This window comes from Diabrotica virgifera, chromosome 1, assembly GCF_917563875.1.
Source record: "Diabrotica virgifera virgifera chromosome 1, PGI_DIABVI_V3a".
Lineage (NCBI taxonomy): Eukaryota > Metazoa > Arthropoda > Insecta > Coleoptera > Chrysomelidae > Diabrotica > Diabrotica virgifera.
The window spans coordinates 279,678,731-279,698,641 of NC_065443.1; the positions used below are offsets into that span (position 1 = coordinate 279,678,731).

Consider the following 19,911-nt stretch of genomic DNA (forward strand, 5'->3'; position numbering starts at 1 on the left):
GTAATATTTGTTCTTATGTCGTCTCCGATATATGAGTAAAATATCTCTTATAATATATGAGTAGAAGAGGAAATGAAAGCAAAAAATAAAATATAAATAAGAAAAAATGAAAGAAACAATTGAGTATCATTTTCCAAAAAAATCCATAGTTCAAAGAGCAAGAAAAATGAGTCTATAAGTTAACCTAATTCATGACAAAATATATCAAAGCGATCAACAATAATTTTGTAGATAATTTCCCAAATCAAAATAATCTTTGTAGGTGAAGGCCTACGACTTCGACGGATCTTTCCCCAACAACCAAATCGTCTACAGAATTCAGCACGGTGCTGCAGATAAGTTTACCATAGAAACCGAAACTGGAATCGTCAGAGTAGCCAGAGGAGCTTCATTGGACCCAGATCTGACACAACCGAGAAAAATGGTTTACCCTTTGAAGGTTCTTGCTATAGATGGAGCGCCAGGGGATGCCCAGTTGCAAGCATTAGCTGAAGTAGTTATTAACATTATAGATGTTAATAATAAGGCACCAGTGTTTGATGATCCAGGAAATATAGCTGTATTTGAGAACACACCAGTAAGTAAATCAAGAGAGTCTAGTATAAATATCTTATAATTATTATATTTCTATATTATATTTTTAGGTAGGAAAAATTATTGCTAACTTATCTGCTAATGATCCAGATTCAACAGCAACGCTGGTCTACAAAATAGACGACTCTGCCTGCCAAGCAATGAATGAAAGAAGGGTTCTGCTAAAAACACAAGAGTATGACTGTTCTGGAGCCTTTCATCTAGAACCAAGAACAGGAGTATTGTCCATAGCTAAAACATTAGATCGGGAAATTGTTGAGCAATTTCAGTTGGGACTAACTGTCGAAGATATCAATTCAGAAACAGGACCACAAGTGGCACATGGTAAGATAGGTTATACATGCATTAATGATTAATAATAAATTTGTTTTAGCAAAAATTGTAATCGACATCCTAGATGTGAATGACAATTCACCGAAATTTAGAAAATCCTTATACAAATTTAGTATTGCTGAAAACAGCAAGCATGGGACAGCTATTGGAAGTGTTACCGCCGATGATATCGACAAGAATAAGACTATAACTTACTCTTTGGAAGGACCAGTGGAGTTAACAAGTCTCGTCCATTTAAATCCAGATGATGGTAATATTGTAGTGGCTAACAAAATCGATCATGAAATACATCAGTGGATGAATCTGACAGTAAGTAAAACGTAGATTATAGACATTAACATAGACATAGATATCAACCCGTACAGTTCCTTCCAAACCTGAGTGTTGTATTAGTCAGATTAAATTGATATTCTTGGTCATCACAACAGTTCTAGCACCCATATTAAATTGACCTTATTGGTCATTTTAACGGTCGTCAGAGCCCTCTTGCCTGTATAATAGATACTGATGTCCCTACCAAAGATGCTCCTATCAACTATTTCCTAATAATAAGGACTAAGGATGCGATGATTTTGGTCCTAAAAGACATTGTATGGCATATGAAGGTAGGACCAATTAGTAAGTGCGTACGATGCTTGGACCACCTAAATGAGGTTCATAATATGAGCCCTAATAGTAGTGGAGCAAAGTATGCTAAATGTGCAGTCACTCAAGCGTTATGGGGACCTATTGGGTTGTGAAGAGTAGGTCCTAAAACCAAAAAAAGTTAAGTAAAGTTGTCCATTTTAGTGGGCGCTTGCCATTTTTTAATTTAGTTTTCCATTTCCAACAATCTTTTTTCCGATTATAACGCCATCTATCCATAATCCGAAAAAATGTTTCGAATAAAAGTTACCTACTTATTTTTACGTAAGGAATCTAAATCTGCAATAAAAAATGGGGCTCCTATTTAAGATTTTAAAGTAACCCCCCACCCCACCTCCGTGGGGGGGTTGTGATTGGTGCTATTCGATAGATTTTTCAAAAATATTGAATAAGTGTATTTTACAGTTTTTCGATATGATGTTCATTTCGCGAAATATCGCGGGATTCGTATTTAAAATATTAAATTTACCCCCCATCCCTCTCCGTGGTAAATCGTGTTTGGTATCATTCGATAGATTTTTAAAAAATATTGAGCATATATTTTTAGTTTTTCGATCTGTCATTCATTTCGCGAAATATTCGCTTTTTTCTTGTGAAACTTTGGGACTCATCAATTTCCTTACGCCTGGCTCCAATCCTCAGATTTTTTAAATATACACTCTTTTGCATGTACCTACTTAACTTACCTTATCTTAATCTGACAATTTCGAGTTTTTTTAAGGATAGATTTTTTTTCGGGTCCCCCTTAACGAACTCCCCTGTGTTAAGAGCCAATATATGGTAGAGGTACATCTGTAGGGTACCAGGTTTCTCCCCATATGATAATCTCACGCGCTCGAATAACTGCAAAATGGCTGGGGCTCCCCTACCATAATGTACGGACTATAGCATAGTTATAGCCCAATCACCAGTGCATTTGTAATCTACACTCAGATTTAAGTCCTCGCAACTACCCTGTGAACCTGATGCTTTAAAAAGACTTGTATGGTCACAGGAAGCCACAAGCTTCCTCAACAGGATCACTGTGATCTAATTTGGCTGGATAAATACCGATTTATAGATTTGCCACTTTTGACAATCTAAAGCTGGTACTGAAAGAGGACTTGTGAGGACGTTTATTCCTTCTCATCACATAGGTGATACCATGGATTATTTACTAATCCATGTAGATGTAAGCACCATTCAAGACTGCTGTCGTTTGCTCTATGATACTCTTGAAAAGCCCTATTCTGTCTCATATGCCTTAACACGATCACTGTGATCTAGTTCGGCTGGACAAATTCCGATTTATAGACTTGCCACTTCTAACGGGCTAATTCTGGGTACTGAAAAAGGACTTGTGATGGCGTTTCGTCCTCCCCATCGTATAGGCGATACTATGGATGGATTATTTGCTAATCCAAGTAGATGTAACTACCGTTTAAGTCTGATGTAGTGTGCTCAATGAGACTCTTGAGAAGCCCTGATCTGTCACATATCTTCACTACCAGTCCAAAAGTCTAGGAACCTGCTTAATAGTTCCCTATAAATATAAATGGACATATATAAATATTCATCCAAACCCCTCCAAACCTGAGTGTTGTGTCACCAAGATTAAATTAATATTCTTGGTTATCACAACAGTTCTTACATCTATATTAAATGGACCTTATCGGCAATTTTAACAGCGGTTAGAGTTCCCTTGTCATGAAGAACTGCAAACGCCTATTTATATCCCTACCAAAGATGGCCCTATCTCTAACAATTTCCTAATAACAAACAAAGGAATCGATGATTTCGGTCTAAAGACCTATACATTGGAACCAAGAGCCTGACTTGGTATTCGAATATACAAGAAAGAAAAGAGAAATATAGCAGACGTGTACTCGCTAAAATACTATAAATAATTATTATTATTTCTTTCTTCTTAAGGCTATGGGTACATAATTCGCAAATATTTTACGTGTATCCCTAGTTTTTCTGTCTTTACACGGCAAATTACGTGTAGTAAAATTCACACTGGTATGGATATGTAAACATTACTAGAATGTCATTCTACTTGAAAATGTCATCATTAATTTAAAGAGATGGGTTTTGAATGTTCTTGGATAACTGTTATTTTTATAATTGGAAATTATTAATTCAGTTAATAAATGTGATAATTTTTTTACTAACTATGTATTCAGTGATTGTAATAATTTATTTGTACAACAAAGACTAATACTCAATCGAGAAAAGAGGAAAAGTGTTACAAGTGATTTTTTAATAATATATTGTTATGGAACGCTTACAATTTTGAACATCTTTAACAACAAAATACTTGGATCACAGAATATATTATCCTGATGTATTCTCTGCTTGGATCTTCCACAAATAATACACAATAAATAACTTTTTATTAAGTTCACGTCTTAAATCAATTATTTATCAAATACACTATATTTCAATAATATTTAATCAATAACTCAACATTTTCCCGATACAATGTCAGATATTTAAAATTGTCACTGATTGTCAGTGTCTGACTGACAATAAATATGCTGACAGCTGACAATATTATATTCGGCTGAGTGCGTTGTAAGACAAAGATAGATTTGGAAAATATCACCACGGCATTGTGTTTATTTTTTTCGAATCCTGAAAAAACCAATTAATATTTTTGAAAAATTTAAACGCAGAATGAAAGACTAAATTATTACCGAGGGCCGAAAGTCCCTTAAAATAAATAAAAAGTTTATTTTGAATGATATATTTGAAATTAAAAATCACACTAAATTTTCTCTTAGTTTTTCACCCCTGTAACTTATTAAAATAAACATTATAGAAGTTCTCAGGGACTTTCGGCCCTCGCTAATAACGTGATCTTTCATTCTGCGTTTAAATTTTTCAAAAATACTTATTAGTTTTCTCAGGATTCGAAAAAAATGAATCCCCATTTGAACAGCATTGCAGCAGAAAATACGTGTACCGATCCTCTTAACGTGCCCTATCAAGTCCCCTTGACTCTTGACGTTGGCGATTAACATGGCGAAACTGTCTCTGTCTCGAGCTATTCTAAATAGGTGTTCTGCTTTCTTTATTCCTGTCCACTCCCGGATATTCTTCAACCAAGAGGCCTGCTTTCTACCAATTCCTCTGCGTCCTTCGATTTTACCCATCATAATAAGTTGAAGAATATTATACCGGTCTCCCCTTACTACGTGTCCAAATAATATTTCCCTGCATTGTATATTAAACAAGAATAAACAAACCGATAAACGCCGTAAAAATGAGTGGCGCATACAATGTTCCAGCTACAAAAGAGCTAATATGAATATTACGTGGCGTATGGCGCGAAAATGTATTTTCATTTTGATGGAAAATAAAATTATAGTTTTATTTTGAAAGATTTTTTCCATAATATTTGTTAAATTTGAAGTAAAACGCTCGACAAAAGAGTGACTTTGATGCAGTTTGCATTTATGAGGCTCTTTTGTGGCGCTTTTACCTTCAAATTTATCAAATAAGTATTATGGAAAAAATCTTTCAAAATAAAACTAGAATTTTATTGTCCATCAAAATGAAAATACATTTTTGTGTTTACTCTTTTTACTCAATTTACTCTAAATACTCTTTTGTAGCTGGAATATTGTATGCAACACTCATTTTTACGGCGTTTAGCGGTTTTTTATTCTTGTATCAGGAGTTTTTTTAAGTTTTTGATATATTAAATGTATGAAGTTGAATGTAATGTTTCTCGATTACACGTTAAGCGTTATAAATGGTGGCCTTTGTCGCATTCTCTCCCAAATGAAGGTCGTTAAAAGGTCGTTAAAGCGATTGAACGTATTTATATCGCTGTGTATAATTCTCGTAAAAAGAGTGGTTTTTTTCAATTAAAATTAATATTGGAGTAATCAAAAGTAATAAGTGATAAGAAACGCATATTACAGTAAAAGGGTGAGTTCATCCCAAGTATATTTATTGTGGTTTCTTCAATTATTTACGACTGTACATATAAGTATCAAGTGATATTATTATAAAAACAATAATTATCTGCTAAAGTCGTACTTGTACCTGTACCACAGTATATAGGTTTATACAACAAACAGTATAGTCACTTGCCGTGAAGTACGTAATGAAAAAATGTTCCATTTTTCCCACTGCGCATCGAGACCTTGCAGCCGGACGCAAGCGCATAACAGCGTGTGTTATACTGCTCAACATTATTGTTGATACACTGCTCGAAAATAAATAGGACAAATTTGAAATAGATTTTTCGAAATAATGAATACTTTTCTACAAAATTAACGTTTACGAAGCTCTTGACAATTTATCGATAGTTTCATAAATAATTATTATTGTTGTTCTGAAGACTAAATGTATCAGCTTTAATGGATTCATTGAGATTATGTACCTACTATTTTCAACTAAATAATTTTTTCTATATAAACAAAATTTTGGTCTAACAATGGGCTCTACTTTATCTTCATTGGTCTTCTTCTTCTAATGCCTACTCCACTAATGAAGGTTGGCTATAACCACTGCAAATTAGTTTCATTATTAGCGAATATATTTATGGATTTCTAAAGAAATATTGTTTTCACTCAGTTTTGAAAAAAATGTGAAAGCGTTGAATTATATACGTCCGTCTGTCCGTAAACACAACTCCTCAGTCATTAAACCAGATAGAATGACAAATGAGGTGTCGGATCCAAGCTTATAGATTCTTGCTTTTGTGTCTTGTCTTAGGTGTACGTTTTTCCAGATTGTGTCATTAAGAGATCCCACCGCTTTACTTGCTTTTAAACTTTGTTGTCGTGCTTCCTCTTCAACATCTCCGTAACTGGGTATATCTATTCCCAGATATCTAAACCTTACTTCCTGCTTTAATATTTTCCCACCAATTTCGATTTTACCTCGTAGTGGGTATTTAGATGTCATACATGTGTTTTTTCTGCTGATATTATCATATTGATATTGTATTTCTTGGCTGTTGTATTGAAGATGTGTGTTAATCTTTGGAGATTGTCTTCTGTCTTGGCGATTAATGCGGCGTCGTTTGCATAACCTAATATTTGGAGTTTTTTGTTCCCCATTCTGTAACCATGATCTTTACATACTGCTTCTATTATTTCGTCCATTATTAGATACATTAAAGAGCAGTGGGCTTAACGGGTTCCCTTGTCTGACTGGGCTTTGTACTGGTATAAACTGTGTTAGTTTTCCATTTATCTTTGCCTGTATTCGATTATGGAAATAGATGTTTTCGATGGTTCGTATAATATTGATTGGCATGTCTCTTTTATACAGTAAGTGTAAGACGTCTTCGAATTGAATGCGATCGAAAGCCTTTGTCAGGTAAAACATAGATATGCTGGTTTATTGTACTCGATGGCCTTTTCTGTGGTTTGTCTTAGTACAGAAATAAATAGTACAATACTGGCGTCTACGCTACAAACGCATTCAATATGCTAAGGAAAATGTGGTCTTCACATCAGATGACAATTAAAACCGAAAGATTATTCAACAGCAACGTGAAGACTGTATTACTATATGGAGCAGAAACTTGGAAAGTGTCAAGAAAATGTATTAGACAGATGCAGGTATCCATAAATAAATGCCTAAGGAAGATTCTTAACATTTACTGGCGAAACCGTATATCAAACCAAGAGCTATGGACAAGAACTAACCAGAAACCTATGTATATCTAAGATAATATGCAAAAGGAAATGGAGTTGGATGGAGCACACACTAAGGAGACCTGACACAGACATAGCGAGGCAAGCCCTAGAATATACACCACATGGAAAGAGAAGACCAGGTAGACCCGTAGAAATGTGGAAAAGAAGTGTTGAAAAAGAAATTAATGCTATAGGGCTTTCCATTGATTGTCATTTGCTTCGAGCTGCTGTCATATGTTGTATAATCTGTGTATAATACTAATATACACAGAGATATGTCAACAATAGATCAGGCTAGTCATATGCCACTCAATGCATCGGGGAGTAACGCTGATATCAAGTACGGTGGTCTAGCTATCTTTGTCTGTCGTGCGAGTGTGAGCGTATCTACCAAGAGGTGGGAGTAATGGAACGACAGTTACACAGAGGCGGCAGCCATCATATGCTAGAGAGAGAGAGCTGAGCGCCAGTAGAGAGAGAAAGATAGACCACCGACCCAAACTGTTCCGCGTTACGCTATTTTTCGAACTGGCCTAATCTATTCTGTTATATCTATGAATATACACGGATTATACGACATATGACAGAAGCTCGAAACAAATGACTGTGAATGAAAAGCCCTATTGGGAAAACCTGGACAGAAATAAAGATCAGTACAAAGGATAAGACAGAATGGAGGCAGACAGTTGACGCCCTATGCTCCGCATGGAGTGAAGAGGAATAAGTAATTAAGTAAGTACTGGCGTAAGTAAGATGTCTTGTCAAAAGGGCTAATGAGAAAACTAATAAGAGGACTTTTCTATAGAGGAAAAAAATAATAATACATTCGAATTATAAATTATATTTTGAGAATTTCAATTTTATAATACCAATTTTATTTTTACAGATATATTCCCTACAAGCATTTCAAATTCATCCTTAAAATAAAGTTTAATAGGTACATAAAATGAACTTATAAATTTCTGTTTTGAAAGGGTTGTAGATGCTCATCTATACCTACTCAGCATTATATTGAGAAATCACAGAATCGTAAATATACAGTAATGAGCACTCACACTAATAACCGGCAAAATAACGCAAAAGATGGAAAACATATTAACTTGTGAGATAAAAAGAGATGAAACTGGTAGAAGTGGAACTTATCGTTATAAACGAATAAATTAACATAACCTTGGATAAGAGTTTTAACCTGCTAACTCCATTTTTCACTTTGAGTGATATTGGGCTAGTTTCTGGGTCTGTGTATTTTCATACACCACCCCACAAACCCGCCGACACCAATGTAGTTTAGAAATAGCTATCTCTAAACTACAGTGGAACCAGCGGGCTTGTGGGACATGGTATGAAGGTACACAGACCTAGAAACTACCCCAATATCACTCACAGTGAAAAATGGAGTTGGCAGGTTAACACTCTTAGCCGACGATAACATTACATAGTTTCCCACCTTTGTGACAGGAGTATTTTATAAAATTCTCTGTCACAGTGACAGTTCTCATACTCATCTGATACGTCTCAAGGTGGGAAACTATGTAATGTAATGTTAATTTATATGTTTATATCGATAATTTCTCTCAGTTTCATCTCTTTTTACTTCAGAATGCATCCCATGTTTCCCATCTTTGGCGTTATATCCCATATTTTGCCAGTTATTAGCATGCTCATCACTGCATATTGGACTTTTTACACATGGTATCTTAGAATCCCTTGGAAGTAAATAAATCATGTACCTAGTTTTATTTTCATCAATAAATTCATGAAAGTATGACTGATGTTGAAAATTCATTTGACATACTGGCAAATAATTGTAATTCCTTCAGAGGAGATGTCCCTAGAAAGAATAACATATGTTTTATATTAAAATATATCAAAATCATATTGATTAGCAGAATAAATAGAGTTTTTAGGTTTAATTCTCCTCATTCACATAATTTAATACCAGATAATGTCGCCCTACTTCCATATGCTAATGACCTAGTTTTTTATATAACAGCCTAAACCCCATTTTGGACTCCATTCACATTAACCAATATTATCAGATATTCATAGATAGTGTCACCACAATCTTCTTTAACAACATACTATTCTTTCATAGATCTGGTCGTTATCACAATATAATCCCATATATACCAAAAATTCATGCTCGAGTGAGAAATTGGAAAGCCAAGCAAAGGATAGGAAAGAGTGGAAGCTGATTCTGGAACAGGCCAAGACCCACCATGGGCTGTAGAGCCAATGCTGATACCTAAAAATGAACTCAAATATTTAGTGGTCTTTTTATCCCGCAATCTTAACTAGAATAAGCATATTGAAAATATAATTGGAAAAGCTATTAAAGGCATGGCTGTGCTGCCTAGTAAGACCCATAGGTATAGATTTTTGAAGCATCTTTATGAAACCAGCACGTAAACAATTATTAGGTATAGATTTAAAAATTAGACTCACTATGGATAGGGTAGTAAGATGATACAACAAATGCAGAGGTAACCGTCTATATTTGTTATCAATGGTTTCTAGGAACATGGTTTTTCAAAACAGATGTCAATGGTTTTTAGAGTTTAGATAAAGACAGTTATGTACCAAATTCATGAAAAAAATTTACACTTTCTCAGAATCATCCAACAATTAATTTGAAACATATACTCATACCTTCAATTATATATATGTCATAGATTCCCTTAAGGCACTTTGCCACTGGTTGTAACTTCTCAATAGATGTGCCTAAAGAATTACAAAATTATCATTCCAGTTTAAGGAAGAAAGAACACACCTTCAACTTGAATGTTTAATCTCAAGACATATTTCGTTTATTTTATTTTGCGTTTTTTCAGTATTTCTGCAAAGGCCTGCTCCTCAAGATGTAAAGTGCATATTTAAAAGTTAATGTAACAATATTGAGGACTGTTCATAGAAAGTTTATCACATTGAACAATTTCTTTTCATTCTGCAAACCTAAAACGACAGCAGGTCAAAAATGATATTAAATAGAATTTACGTTCTTACCGATTTTCATCCATGGGCAACAGGAAGAAACTCAAATTTTTATGGTGCCTGGAATTTTGCCACATAAATAAACACACATTGCCTTTGGGTTAAATTCATCATAATCCCAATTCAAAATCACCAACCTTCTTAGAAAACTGGAGAAATACCACAGTAATGCATATTAAATTCGAAGTAAACCAACTTAACAATTGCAAAATATGAGAAAACAATAATAAATAACTCTAAAATAAACAACTGTTTGTTTATAAGGTTATGTTTGGAATAAACATACTATTTAAATAAACCAGATCTACTCACTGTTGCCAAATGTCACCAATTTAGATAGTTACTTGTGATTAATTGTTTGAATACATTCAATCAATAATTAGAAAATATTATTTTTCAAATTTTATACAAGTGTGTACGTAAAGGATTTTACCATTTATGAATTTAATTTTCAGATTTTTGAAAAAAATCGATAATCATAATTATTTTATTATAATTTTGGAATATTTTTTATCGGAATATTTTAAATCTTGCAACAGCAACAATTTTCACCTAGTCTACTGCGCAGTCTGCTAGGAGTTTCTGCACGCGCAGGAACCGCATAAAAACTAGAGTGAACTAACTGATTCGTATAAGCAAAAAAACTGTGCCTGTACCTTATAGAACCGGAATTTTAGAAGTCATTACCAGTAATCACATATTAGGCCAGTCAAGTTTCAGAATCCCAATAAAGATGAACAAATGTCCAAATTGTAAGTTGTCGATTGTTGACAATAAGAATACGCTTAATTGTATGTCGTGCAATTTACCGATTCATATTCAATGTCTAGATATTGCACAGGAGGAGGTTATAAGAATAACTAGGGCAAAATCAAAGTCACTAAGAACCGTCTGTAACGGTTGCTGTACATTCGAAGATAAGTTCAATAAATTGACTGATCTAATTTCTAAGTTGTCAGATAGATTTGCATCGATTGAGGAGCGTCTTGAGGTTTTGGAACAGTCTTCGAGAACTAGCCCAATGGAGTTCGAGGACTGTGTTCAGGAATCAATTGCTCGTCATCAGAAATCGTTTAACCTAATTTTGTATAATCTACCAGAACCAGAAAGTGATGATAGGGAGGCGGAGGATGTATCCACAGTTTCCACGATTATAGATACAATAAAACCGCGAAATCCTTCATATGCGTCCGTTTTTAGAATTGGAAAAGTTAGCAATAATAAGCCTAGGCCAGTAAAAGTTAAATTTTTAGATAATGATAGTCCTTTGTTTATGTTACGAAATAAGAGGAGGTTGCTAGGTACCCAATTTTCTAGAGTTGTTTTAAAGGATGATTTAACTAAATATCAGATTAACTATTTACATAAAGTGCGAGAGGAACTGGAGAAACGAAAAATACTAGATAAGGATCTAACGATAAGGTATATTAATAAGATTCCAACCATTGTTAGTGGTCCAACTAACCAACAACCCACCGCAAAAACGAATAAAGTTGACAACAATAAATATTTTTTATACTAATATTGCTTCTTTACATGCTAAGTTCGCTGATGTTTTGTCATTTTCATCTTCTAATCCCGATATTCATATTTTTGCTGTAACAGAATCCTGGTTAAGTCCCAGAATACCTAATTCTTTTGTAAAACTTAATGGCTATTCAATTTATCGTAAAGATCGCATTGATCGTGTAGGTGGCGGAGTATGTGTCTACTTTCAGGAGACCTTCTTTAAAAAATCTAAGATAAGTACTGTAAGTCATAATCTGGAAGGTATAGAATCTCTTATGTTTAAAATTATCTTTCCTAATAAAGTTGTTTTGCACCTCCTTGTTATCTATAAACCAAACATTTCTTTTACTCTTACCAAATCAATGTGTGAATTTATTGAAAAATGTAGTAGAGAAAAAGAAAATTTAATCATTTGTGGAGATTCCAATTTTAAGGATTTAAAATGGCCAGTTCAAACTCCGCTTATTGGAGATAATCCGAGTGTTCCATTTTACAATTTATTTTTTCAAACCAATCTAAACCAATTGGTAAAAGAACCTACTAGATATCGTCAAGGTAATACACCTTCGATTTTAGATTTGATAATCACTAATGAGGAAGAACTTATCAGTGAAATTTATTATCTTTCACCAATAGGTATTTCGGACCATGTAGTTCTTCAGACACAAGCTCAATTGGACATTACTGGAGCAATTAATGAAAAAATAGTTAAAGAGTTTAGTAAAACAGATTATGTTAAATTAAATCACTATTTTAGAGAAGTAATTTGGCCGGATTTAGATAATTGTTCATGTAATGATTCTTGGAATAAATATAAAGAAATTATATATAAAGGTATTGATAAATGTTCTTCAAAGTACACTATTAGGACTAATCCCAGAAGCCCTTGGATCGATATGACTGATCGCAATGACTAAACAAAAAAACATTTTATGGAAAAGGGTAAGAAAAAATCCATCGGAAGAAAACATACTTACACATAGACAATTTTCCAATAGATTGACAAAGGAGTTGAGATTATCGAGAAGTAATTATGAAAACAGAGTTAGCTCCAGAGGTCCCAAATCTTTTTACAAATACGTTAGATCAAAATTGTGTACAAAAACTGGTATTCTTTTATTAGAAAAATCTAATGGCGAAATATGTTTAAAAGAAGAGATTTGTGAGTTATTTGCTGAGACTTTTTCCACTGCTTTTACAGTTGACACGGATGCTGCGTTTTCAGGTTTGCCCACTACTGATAGAATAATGGAGAGTTTATCAACAATTGACATCTCTACTGAATCGGTTAGAGAGGTATTATGTTCTTTAAAGACTACTGCGTCTCCTGGATCGGAAAATATTTCACCATTGTTATATCATAATTGTGCAGATAGTTTAGCGGCTCCAATGGCAGCTTTATTGGCCAAATCTTTGCAAACAAATTCAATACCAGCTTCATGAAAATCTGGTATAGTAACACCGATATATAAAAGTGGAAATAAACTCCTTTCGTCTAATTATCGCCCAGTAACAGTTCCACCAACATCAGTTAAAATAATGGAAAAATTAATAGCTAATAAATTAATATCCTTTTGGTTAGAGCATAATGTTATTCCAGTCTCTCAACACGGATTTCTGCCGAACCGTTCTGTAACTAGCAACCTTCTTCACTCTCTTAATGAATGGACTTTATCTTTGGACCGATATGAACCGATTGACATTATTTATATAGATTTTTCCCGTGCATTTGATAAGGTACCCATACAAAAATTAGTGCTGAAGCTAGAACATTACGGCGTGCGTGGTGAGTTGCTATTGTGGTTAGAAAACTTCCTCTCTGAAAGAACTTTTTCGGTCAAAGTGGAAAATGACTGCAGTGTTCCACGTGCGGTAGCCAGTGGTGTCCCTCAGGGATCAATATTAGGGCCTATTCTGTTTTTGTTGTACGTATCTGATTTAACGTGCGGATGGCAGTCAAAATCAGTTTCATATGCCGACGATTTAAAGTTATATTACTGTCCCGATATTGTTAATACTCTTCAGAGTGACCTTAATCAGCTATCAGAATGGAGCATGAAATGGGCTATTCCATTAAATTCGCGTAAGTGTTGTGTTGTTCAATGTGGATATACTAATCCACATATAACATATTTTTTGGATGGAGTTCCTCTGAAATCGGTACAGGAAGTTAATGATTTGGGCGTTACGGTCAACCAAACGTTAAGTTGGTCTACTCAAACAGCAAAAGTAGTCGGTAAAGCTAACTCTGCTTTATACCTCATATCAAAAGCTTTTCCTAGAATGTCTCCAGACTTGTTTTTGAAACTCTAAAAGTTATGTCAGACCTCACCTGGAATTTGCGGTATCTGTTTGGTCACCTCATTTACAAAGAGATATTAATTTATTAGAAGGAGTACAACGAAGAGCTACTAAGCTACCTTTTAATTATGCAAGATTAAGCTATGAAACTCGATTAAGAAAGCTTAAGTTGTCTCCATTGACTCATAGAAGAGAGAGAGGTGATTTTATATCTACTTACAGAATTCTTAGGGGAGAATTTTGGGGAACATCGAATTTTTTTAATATCAGCGAAGATGCTAGACTACGAGGTCATCACTATAAATTGAAAAAGGAACCTTTTAAAACTACTGTAAGGCAAAACTTTTTGGTAAATCGAGTTTTTGATAAATGGAACAGTTTAAGTGATGACATCGTAGGGGCTATTAGCTTAAATAGTTTCAAAAACAGGTTTGATGAGAACTAACTGGACATTGTATGTGTAATGTTAGCAATTTTTGTTAAAATAGTTGTTGTAAAATATAAGGATATATTTTGTGTAATGTTAGCAATTTTTGTTAAAATAGTTGTTGTAAAATATAAGGATATATTTTATGTTTTTTTTATGAAAAAAAAAATTTGTAATTTTTAGGTATACTTACTAGTTTTTGTATCTTTTTTAATTTGCTATTGTTGTAACAACTTTTATGAAAACCAATTCTTTTGAATATTTACTTTAATTTAATTTTTATTTTGTAAGAATTTGTTTTATGTTATATTATTTAGTTTAAGACCTACAATTATTTTTGTACTTTGAGCCATATAAGCTCTGCTTTGGCTCGATATTATTGTATAATAATAATAATAATAAATGATCTAGTAGTTATGATACCAGGCTTGTGATAAGACAATCCGAGTTCATATCCCAGCCATCCTAATAATTATGGCCGGCAAATGAACTCGGATTGCCCGATCAAACTTAGCGTCCTAACCACTACAACTACATAAACCATATCGGCAATAATGGTAAAATGGATTATACTTTTGGAGCTCGGTAACTTCTGAAAGGCTTAACCGATTTTGATGACTAAATATGAGTTTGAAACGTATTAACAAGTAGTATCTGATGCATCCAAAGTCAAGTATAATAACTGAAGGTACTACAGGAATTATTGAGTTTGAAAAACCATTTTTCCCATAAGAAATAGATTCGGTCATACTTATGAAGCCTATAACTTAAAAATTCGAATTTTTCTAGATATTACGTATACACCTTTAGACGCGTCTAGGGTCCTTCTACAAACGCTCAGTTATTGGCGCAATTCGTAGGTTGAAATTTTGAGTAATTGTCGAAAAACAAAAATTTTAAAAGTTTAATTTTTCAGTTTTTTGGCTATACTGAGCCGTGTGTAGGTATGCTCTTGACCGGTTAGGCATCATTTGAAAGCTTAACTCAACACTATTAATTTGGTGTATTTTCATTTTTCCTGTCTATCCTTGAACCAAATATATTATATACGCCCAAAAAATATGCCATTTTGTATCTACCTAGCACTACAGCTGACTTATGGCTAGTCAAAAGCCACAAACTACACCGGTTCTGAATCGGCCATGACCCCCTCTTGAAACACAGAAAACAAATTCAGATCGGTGTAACTTTTCCACACACATACATAGGTACATACATACATATCCACAAACATTTTCCACTTTTTAAATAAAAATTGGGTCATTCTTCTGAGCTCGGTAACTTTTGAATAGTATAACCAATTTTCAAAACTAGACATGCGTTGGAAAGGTAATGATCAGTGCTATCAGAAGCCTCAAAGGTCGGACTTAAATTTTTGAAATTTTTGGGAGTTTTGGAGACAAGAACGAAAAACAGACCCTAAATGGGAAGGGCCGTAAAATGCACACCCTTGGGCCAAAATGGAGAGTTGACATATGGAAAGGCGAGTCTTTTCCTAAACTTTAAGATGGGATTCAACCCAATTTTCAATTCAGTCAGATTTAAAACATCGAAAATTTCGTGTATATTTCGTGCATAGTGTCGCATGTAGGGGTATTGTGCGCCACTGGCGAGGACTGCCGTTCTCTGGTAATGAGGTAATGTTAAAAAATATGTAAAAGTGGTATATTCCAAATATGACAACAAATTAAAAATGACATGCAGCGATATTATTTATTTTTAATTACTGTACAAATTATTATGATGTTCATCAGAAGATTAGACTCTAAGAAGAATAAATATTTTCATCATCATCACCATTTTTCGTTTAGGTAAAAGCAACGGACAGCGGCTATCCACCACGATCAAGCAGAGTGGAGGTCTTCATTCAGATCCTCGACGAGAACGACAATAATCCTTCTTTTCTACCTGAACCATCAGCTCTAATCATCCCTGAAGACATCCACGTAGGAACAGAAATCGCTAGGGTGAAAGCTGCTGATGCAGACTCCGGAGAATATGGAAAGATAACTTACCTACTAGACAGATTGTCCTCCCAAGGAAAATTCACCCTAGACGGAGACACCGGTATATTGAAAGTGTCTGATAAGCTCGATAGAGAAGAGAAGCCTAATTTTTTGTTAATCATAGAAGGCTGGGATAATTATCAGTATGGATTCAATAGTGGAGAGAGCAGAAACGCTTTTAAACATATTAAGTAAGAATATTTTATTTTTATTTTTCTTCATTATTTTAAACTATTACTTTATTTAAAAATGGTATACATTCTTATTTTATAGTCGTATTACTCCGTAGTGTAACTAGGTGCATTTTTCCGTTGGAACTTTACCATCTGCAGACGGGGGATGTGAATTGCATAGTGTAGAATTCCTTCCCTCTCGTCTTCACTGCAGCATCCATTTGACTTGCAAATTGTAGAAGTTTTGGAGGTGTCACCAGAAAAGTGTACCAATAAGTTTTCAATTTAAAAATCTTTTAGTAATATTTTTAATATTTTCAATATTAATAATTTACTATTAGGATTGAAAACAATTCGTCTTTCAATGCCAGATGGCGCTAGCCACCTACTATCATCACTTCGGTTGCAATGGGTGGGAAAGGCTCTCGATGCGAATCTGTTAAAATATGGAGAACAGTGCATACGTTCTTTCCGATGAGGCTCCAATGAGAGCCGAAAATCGCGATTCAAGGGACTGGACTGCACTCCGTATTCTAATTGAAAAGTTAGATTGTTTTGCCTTCGCATTGCAACTGAATAAAAATGGTATAAATTTTATTTTATTGCTTTATTGTTTGTAATTTTACAAAAGAATATATGATTCAGTGAATTTGTACTCTACGAACTCCCTAGTGGGAAAGTTTTGGGGTAGTTCTGATTTTTTTCATTATCTATGCATTTTGGGCTGCTGAATCCGAATATGAGGTTTGCGGACAAAATTTCTTGCCGGAACATTGAAAAAATCGCGAGAAACTCGAAAAATTTTAGCTTTTTTCCGCTTTTTTGGTCAAATCTCGAAAACTATTAACTTTTAGTAAATAGTCTGTTAACAGAAATTAAAGTACTTAAAATGATATACAAATATCACTATTTATTTTTTTTTCAGACGAACCGTTCGGTCTAAAGTGCAAGTTGAAAATTGCCAATTTTTAACGGTCTCGGAAAAACCCACTTTTTACATTCCAAAACTTTAGTTTTTATTAGAATGCTGCCTGCCATTTGATAAATTTCTCCTAGTTTTCTGTACAAATAATAAATGTTAGTTCATAATATGAATATGGTATGTCTCTTCTCACAGCTTCCATGAATCCATTCCATCCTAAAATACCGAGAATGTCTCTGCTTTTCCCTTAAAGCCACAGAAGATCAGGCACAGATATGGAGTCACAGTTTCAGTTGGTGTGAACATTCCCTTCGGATCTTGATTTCTGATAAACCTTGAGGTTTTGTCCTTTGAAAATATATTAGTTGAACAGCTCTCTGACTTCCATAAACCTCAGGTGCGGGTTTAGTTTTTAGCCGAGGAATGGATTAGTTAGGAGCCATTGCATGTTTTGGTGCAATACAAGAAATGCCACCCATGACGTAAAAAGTGTGGTATCCGTCGATTGTATGTACGTTAACCCTTTCTGTCCCAACGCTGCATATTATATATTATGTTTTTGAAAAAGTGGGTCTGTATTCCCAGCCGCCTTATACATATATACGTTCAAGGTGTTATGGTCTCAATTTACCAAAGCCGAAAATATGCATTGCTTATAAAATTTTAGACTCATTGGTGTCCCAATGCCGCAGAAATATGTCCGAAAATGTTAGATTATTGTTCCCAAAGCCTCAAAATGTTGACACCTAAGACAGGTCATGCGGGCCCATTGCCGTATATATTTGTTCACATATTTTAGATATATGCTATATTGTAGCACTGGTGACAACGCTTATAGATAGCTGCTAGAAGGTGAAGCGTTTGTAGCCACAGAAAATACCAGAAAAAAAAAAGCGAATCGAGATACATGTGTGCAAGATGCGGAGTCTGCCTTTGCGTAGTGTAATGTTTTTAGAAGTACCACACAAAAGAAAACTTTTAATGTTAATTTATATTACATTATTTTTTAAGTTAGTTACATTTTTTCAAGTTGGTTTTGCTCTCTGATGAGTACTTTTGAAAAGAAAACGTTTAAGTTGGTTAAAAAAAAACTCATTAAAAAACATGTTTTGGTAATTTATTTGTTTATTTATATGCGACGTATGTATAAGGCAATGGGACTCTAAGCATGAAAAAACCTTTGGGATTGAGGGACCAGCATGCAAATTAAGGCCTGGCATAGAAAGGGTTAAAATCAGCGTTTTCGTTCACTTGTTGTGTAAAGCACGGCTGGTCAATTTTCTGCGGATCGCCTGCGATTGCTGACACTTCCAGATAAGCAACGCGCTTGCTCAAAGTTTGTAGCGGCAGTAAGGCCCAGATAGTTGGTCTCACCATTCTTTGAAGTGTTGGCCGTTTTCTCTACAAAAAGTACGGCTCAAGAAAATAGGTTGATGTAGTTTCCTCTTTGGGGTTTTGTTCATCCTATATGGGAGCTGTTCGCCTAGAAGTGTCAGCATTCGCAGGCGATCCGCAGAAAATTGACCTGCCGTGCTTTTAACAGCAGGTGTACGATAACGCTAATTTTAACGTACATACAATCGACGAATACCACACTTTTCACGTCATATGTGGCATTTCTTGTATTGCACCAAAACATGCAGTAGCTCCTAAGCAATCCATTCCTCGGATAAAAAAGAAACCCGCGCCTGAGGTTTATGGAAGTCAGGGAGCTGTTCAACTAATTCATTTTAAAAGGACAAAACCTCAAGGTTTATCAGAAATCAAGATAACAGATCCGAAGGAAATGTTCACATGAACTACAACTGTGACTCCATCTGTGCCTGATCTTCTGTGGCTCTAAGGGAAAAGCAGAGACATTCCCGGACTCTTAGGACGGAATGGACTCATGGAAGCTGTCACAAGAGACATACCATACCTATGAACTAACATTTATTATTTGTATAGAAAACTAGGAGAAATTTATCAAATGACAGCATTCTAATAAAAAATAAAGTTTTGGAATGTAAAAAGTGGGTTTTGCCGAGACCGTTAAAAATTGGCAATTTTCAACTTGTACTTTAGACCGAACAGTTCGTCTGAAAACATAAGTAAATAGTGATGTTTGTGGATAATTTTATGTACTTTAATTTCTGTTAACAAACCATTTACTAAAAGCTAATAGTTTTCGATTTGAGCAAAAAAGCCGAAAAATGCTGAAATTTTTCGCTTTTTTCGCAATTTTTTCAATGTTCCGGCAAGAAATTTGGTCCGCAAACCTCATATTCGGATTCAACAGCCCAAAATCCATATATAATGAAAGAAATCAAAACTACCCCAAAACTTTCCTAGTAAAAACACAATTTTATTGAATCACTACCAATATTTT

At 34.4% G+C, this 19,911-nt stretch overlaps 1 protein-coding gene and 1 long non-coding RNA gene across 2 annotated transcripts in view; one reads left to right on the forward strand and one right to left on the reverse strand.

Moving 5' to 3' along the window:
* The window catches only part of LOC126879108 (cadherin-23), a 178,540-nt gene that overhangs the window by 135,035 nt on the left and 23,594 nt on the right, over nucleotides 1-19,911 (forward strand). The window contains exons 11-14 of the mRNA XM_050642054.1: nucleotides 263-577; nucleotides 645-918; nucleotides 968-1,236; nucleotides 16,254-16,639. Of these exons, the coding sequence (XP_050498011.1) occupies nucleotides 263-577; nucleotides 645-918; nucleotides 968-1,236; nucleotides 16,254-16,639 (1,244 nt within the window). The remainder of the gene's footprint in view (nucleotides 1-262; nucleotides 578-644; nucleotides 919-967; nucleotides 1,237-16,253; nucleotides 16,640-19,911) is intronic.
* On the reverse strand, nucleotides 8,040-10,632 carry LOC126879109 (uncharacterized). Its single transcript, XR_007695977.1, has 3 exons — nucleotides 10,218-10,632; nucleotides 9,864-10,166; nucleotides 8,040-9,045 (listed from the first exon to the last, which is right to left on the reverse strand). It is a non-coding gene; the product is annotated as an uncharacterized LOC126879109 (long non-coding RNA).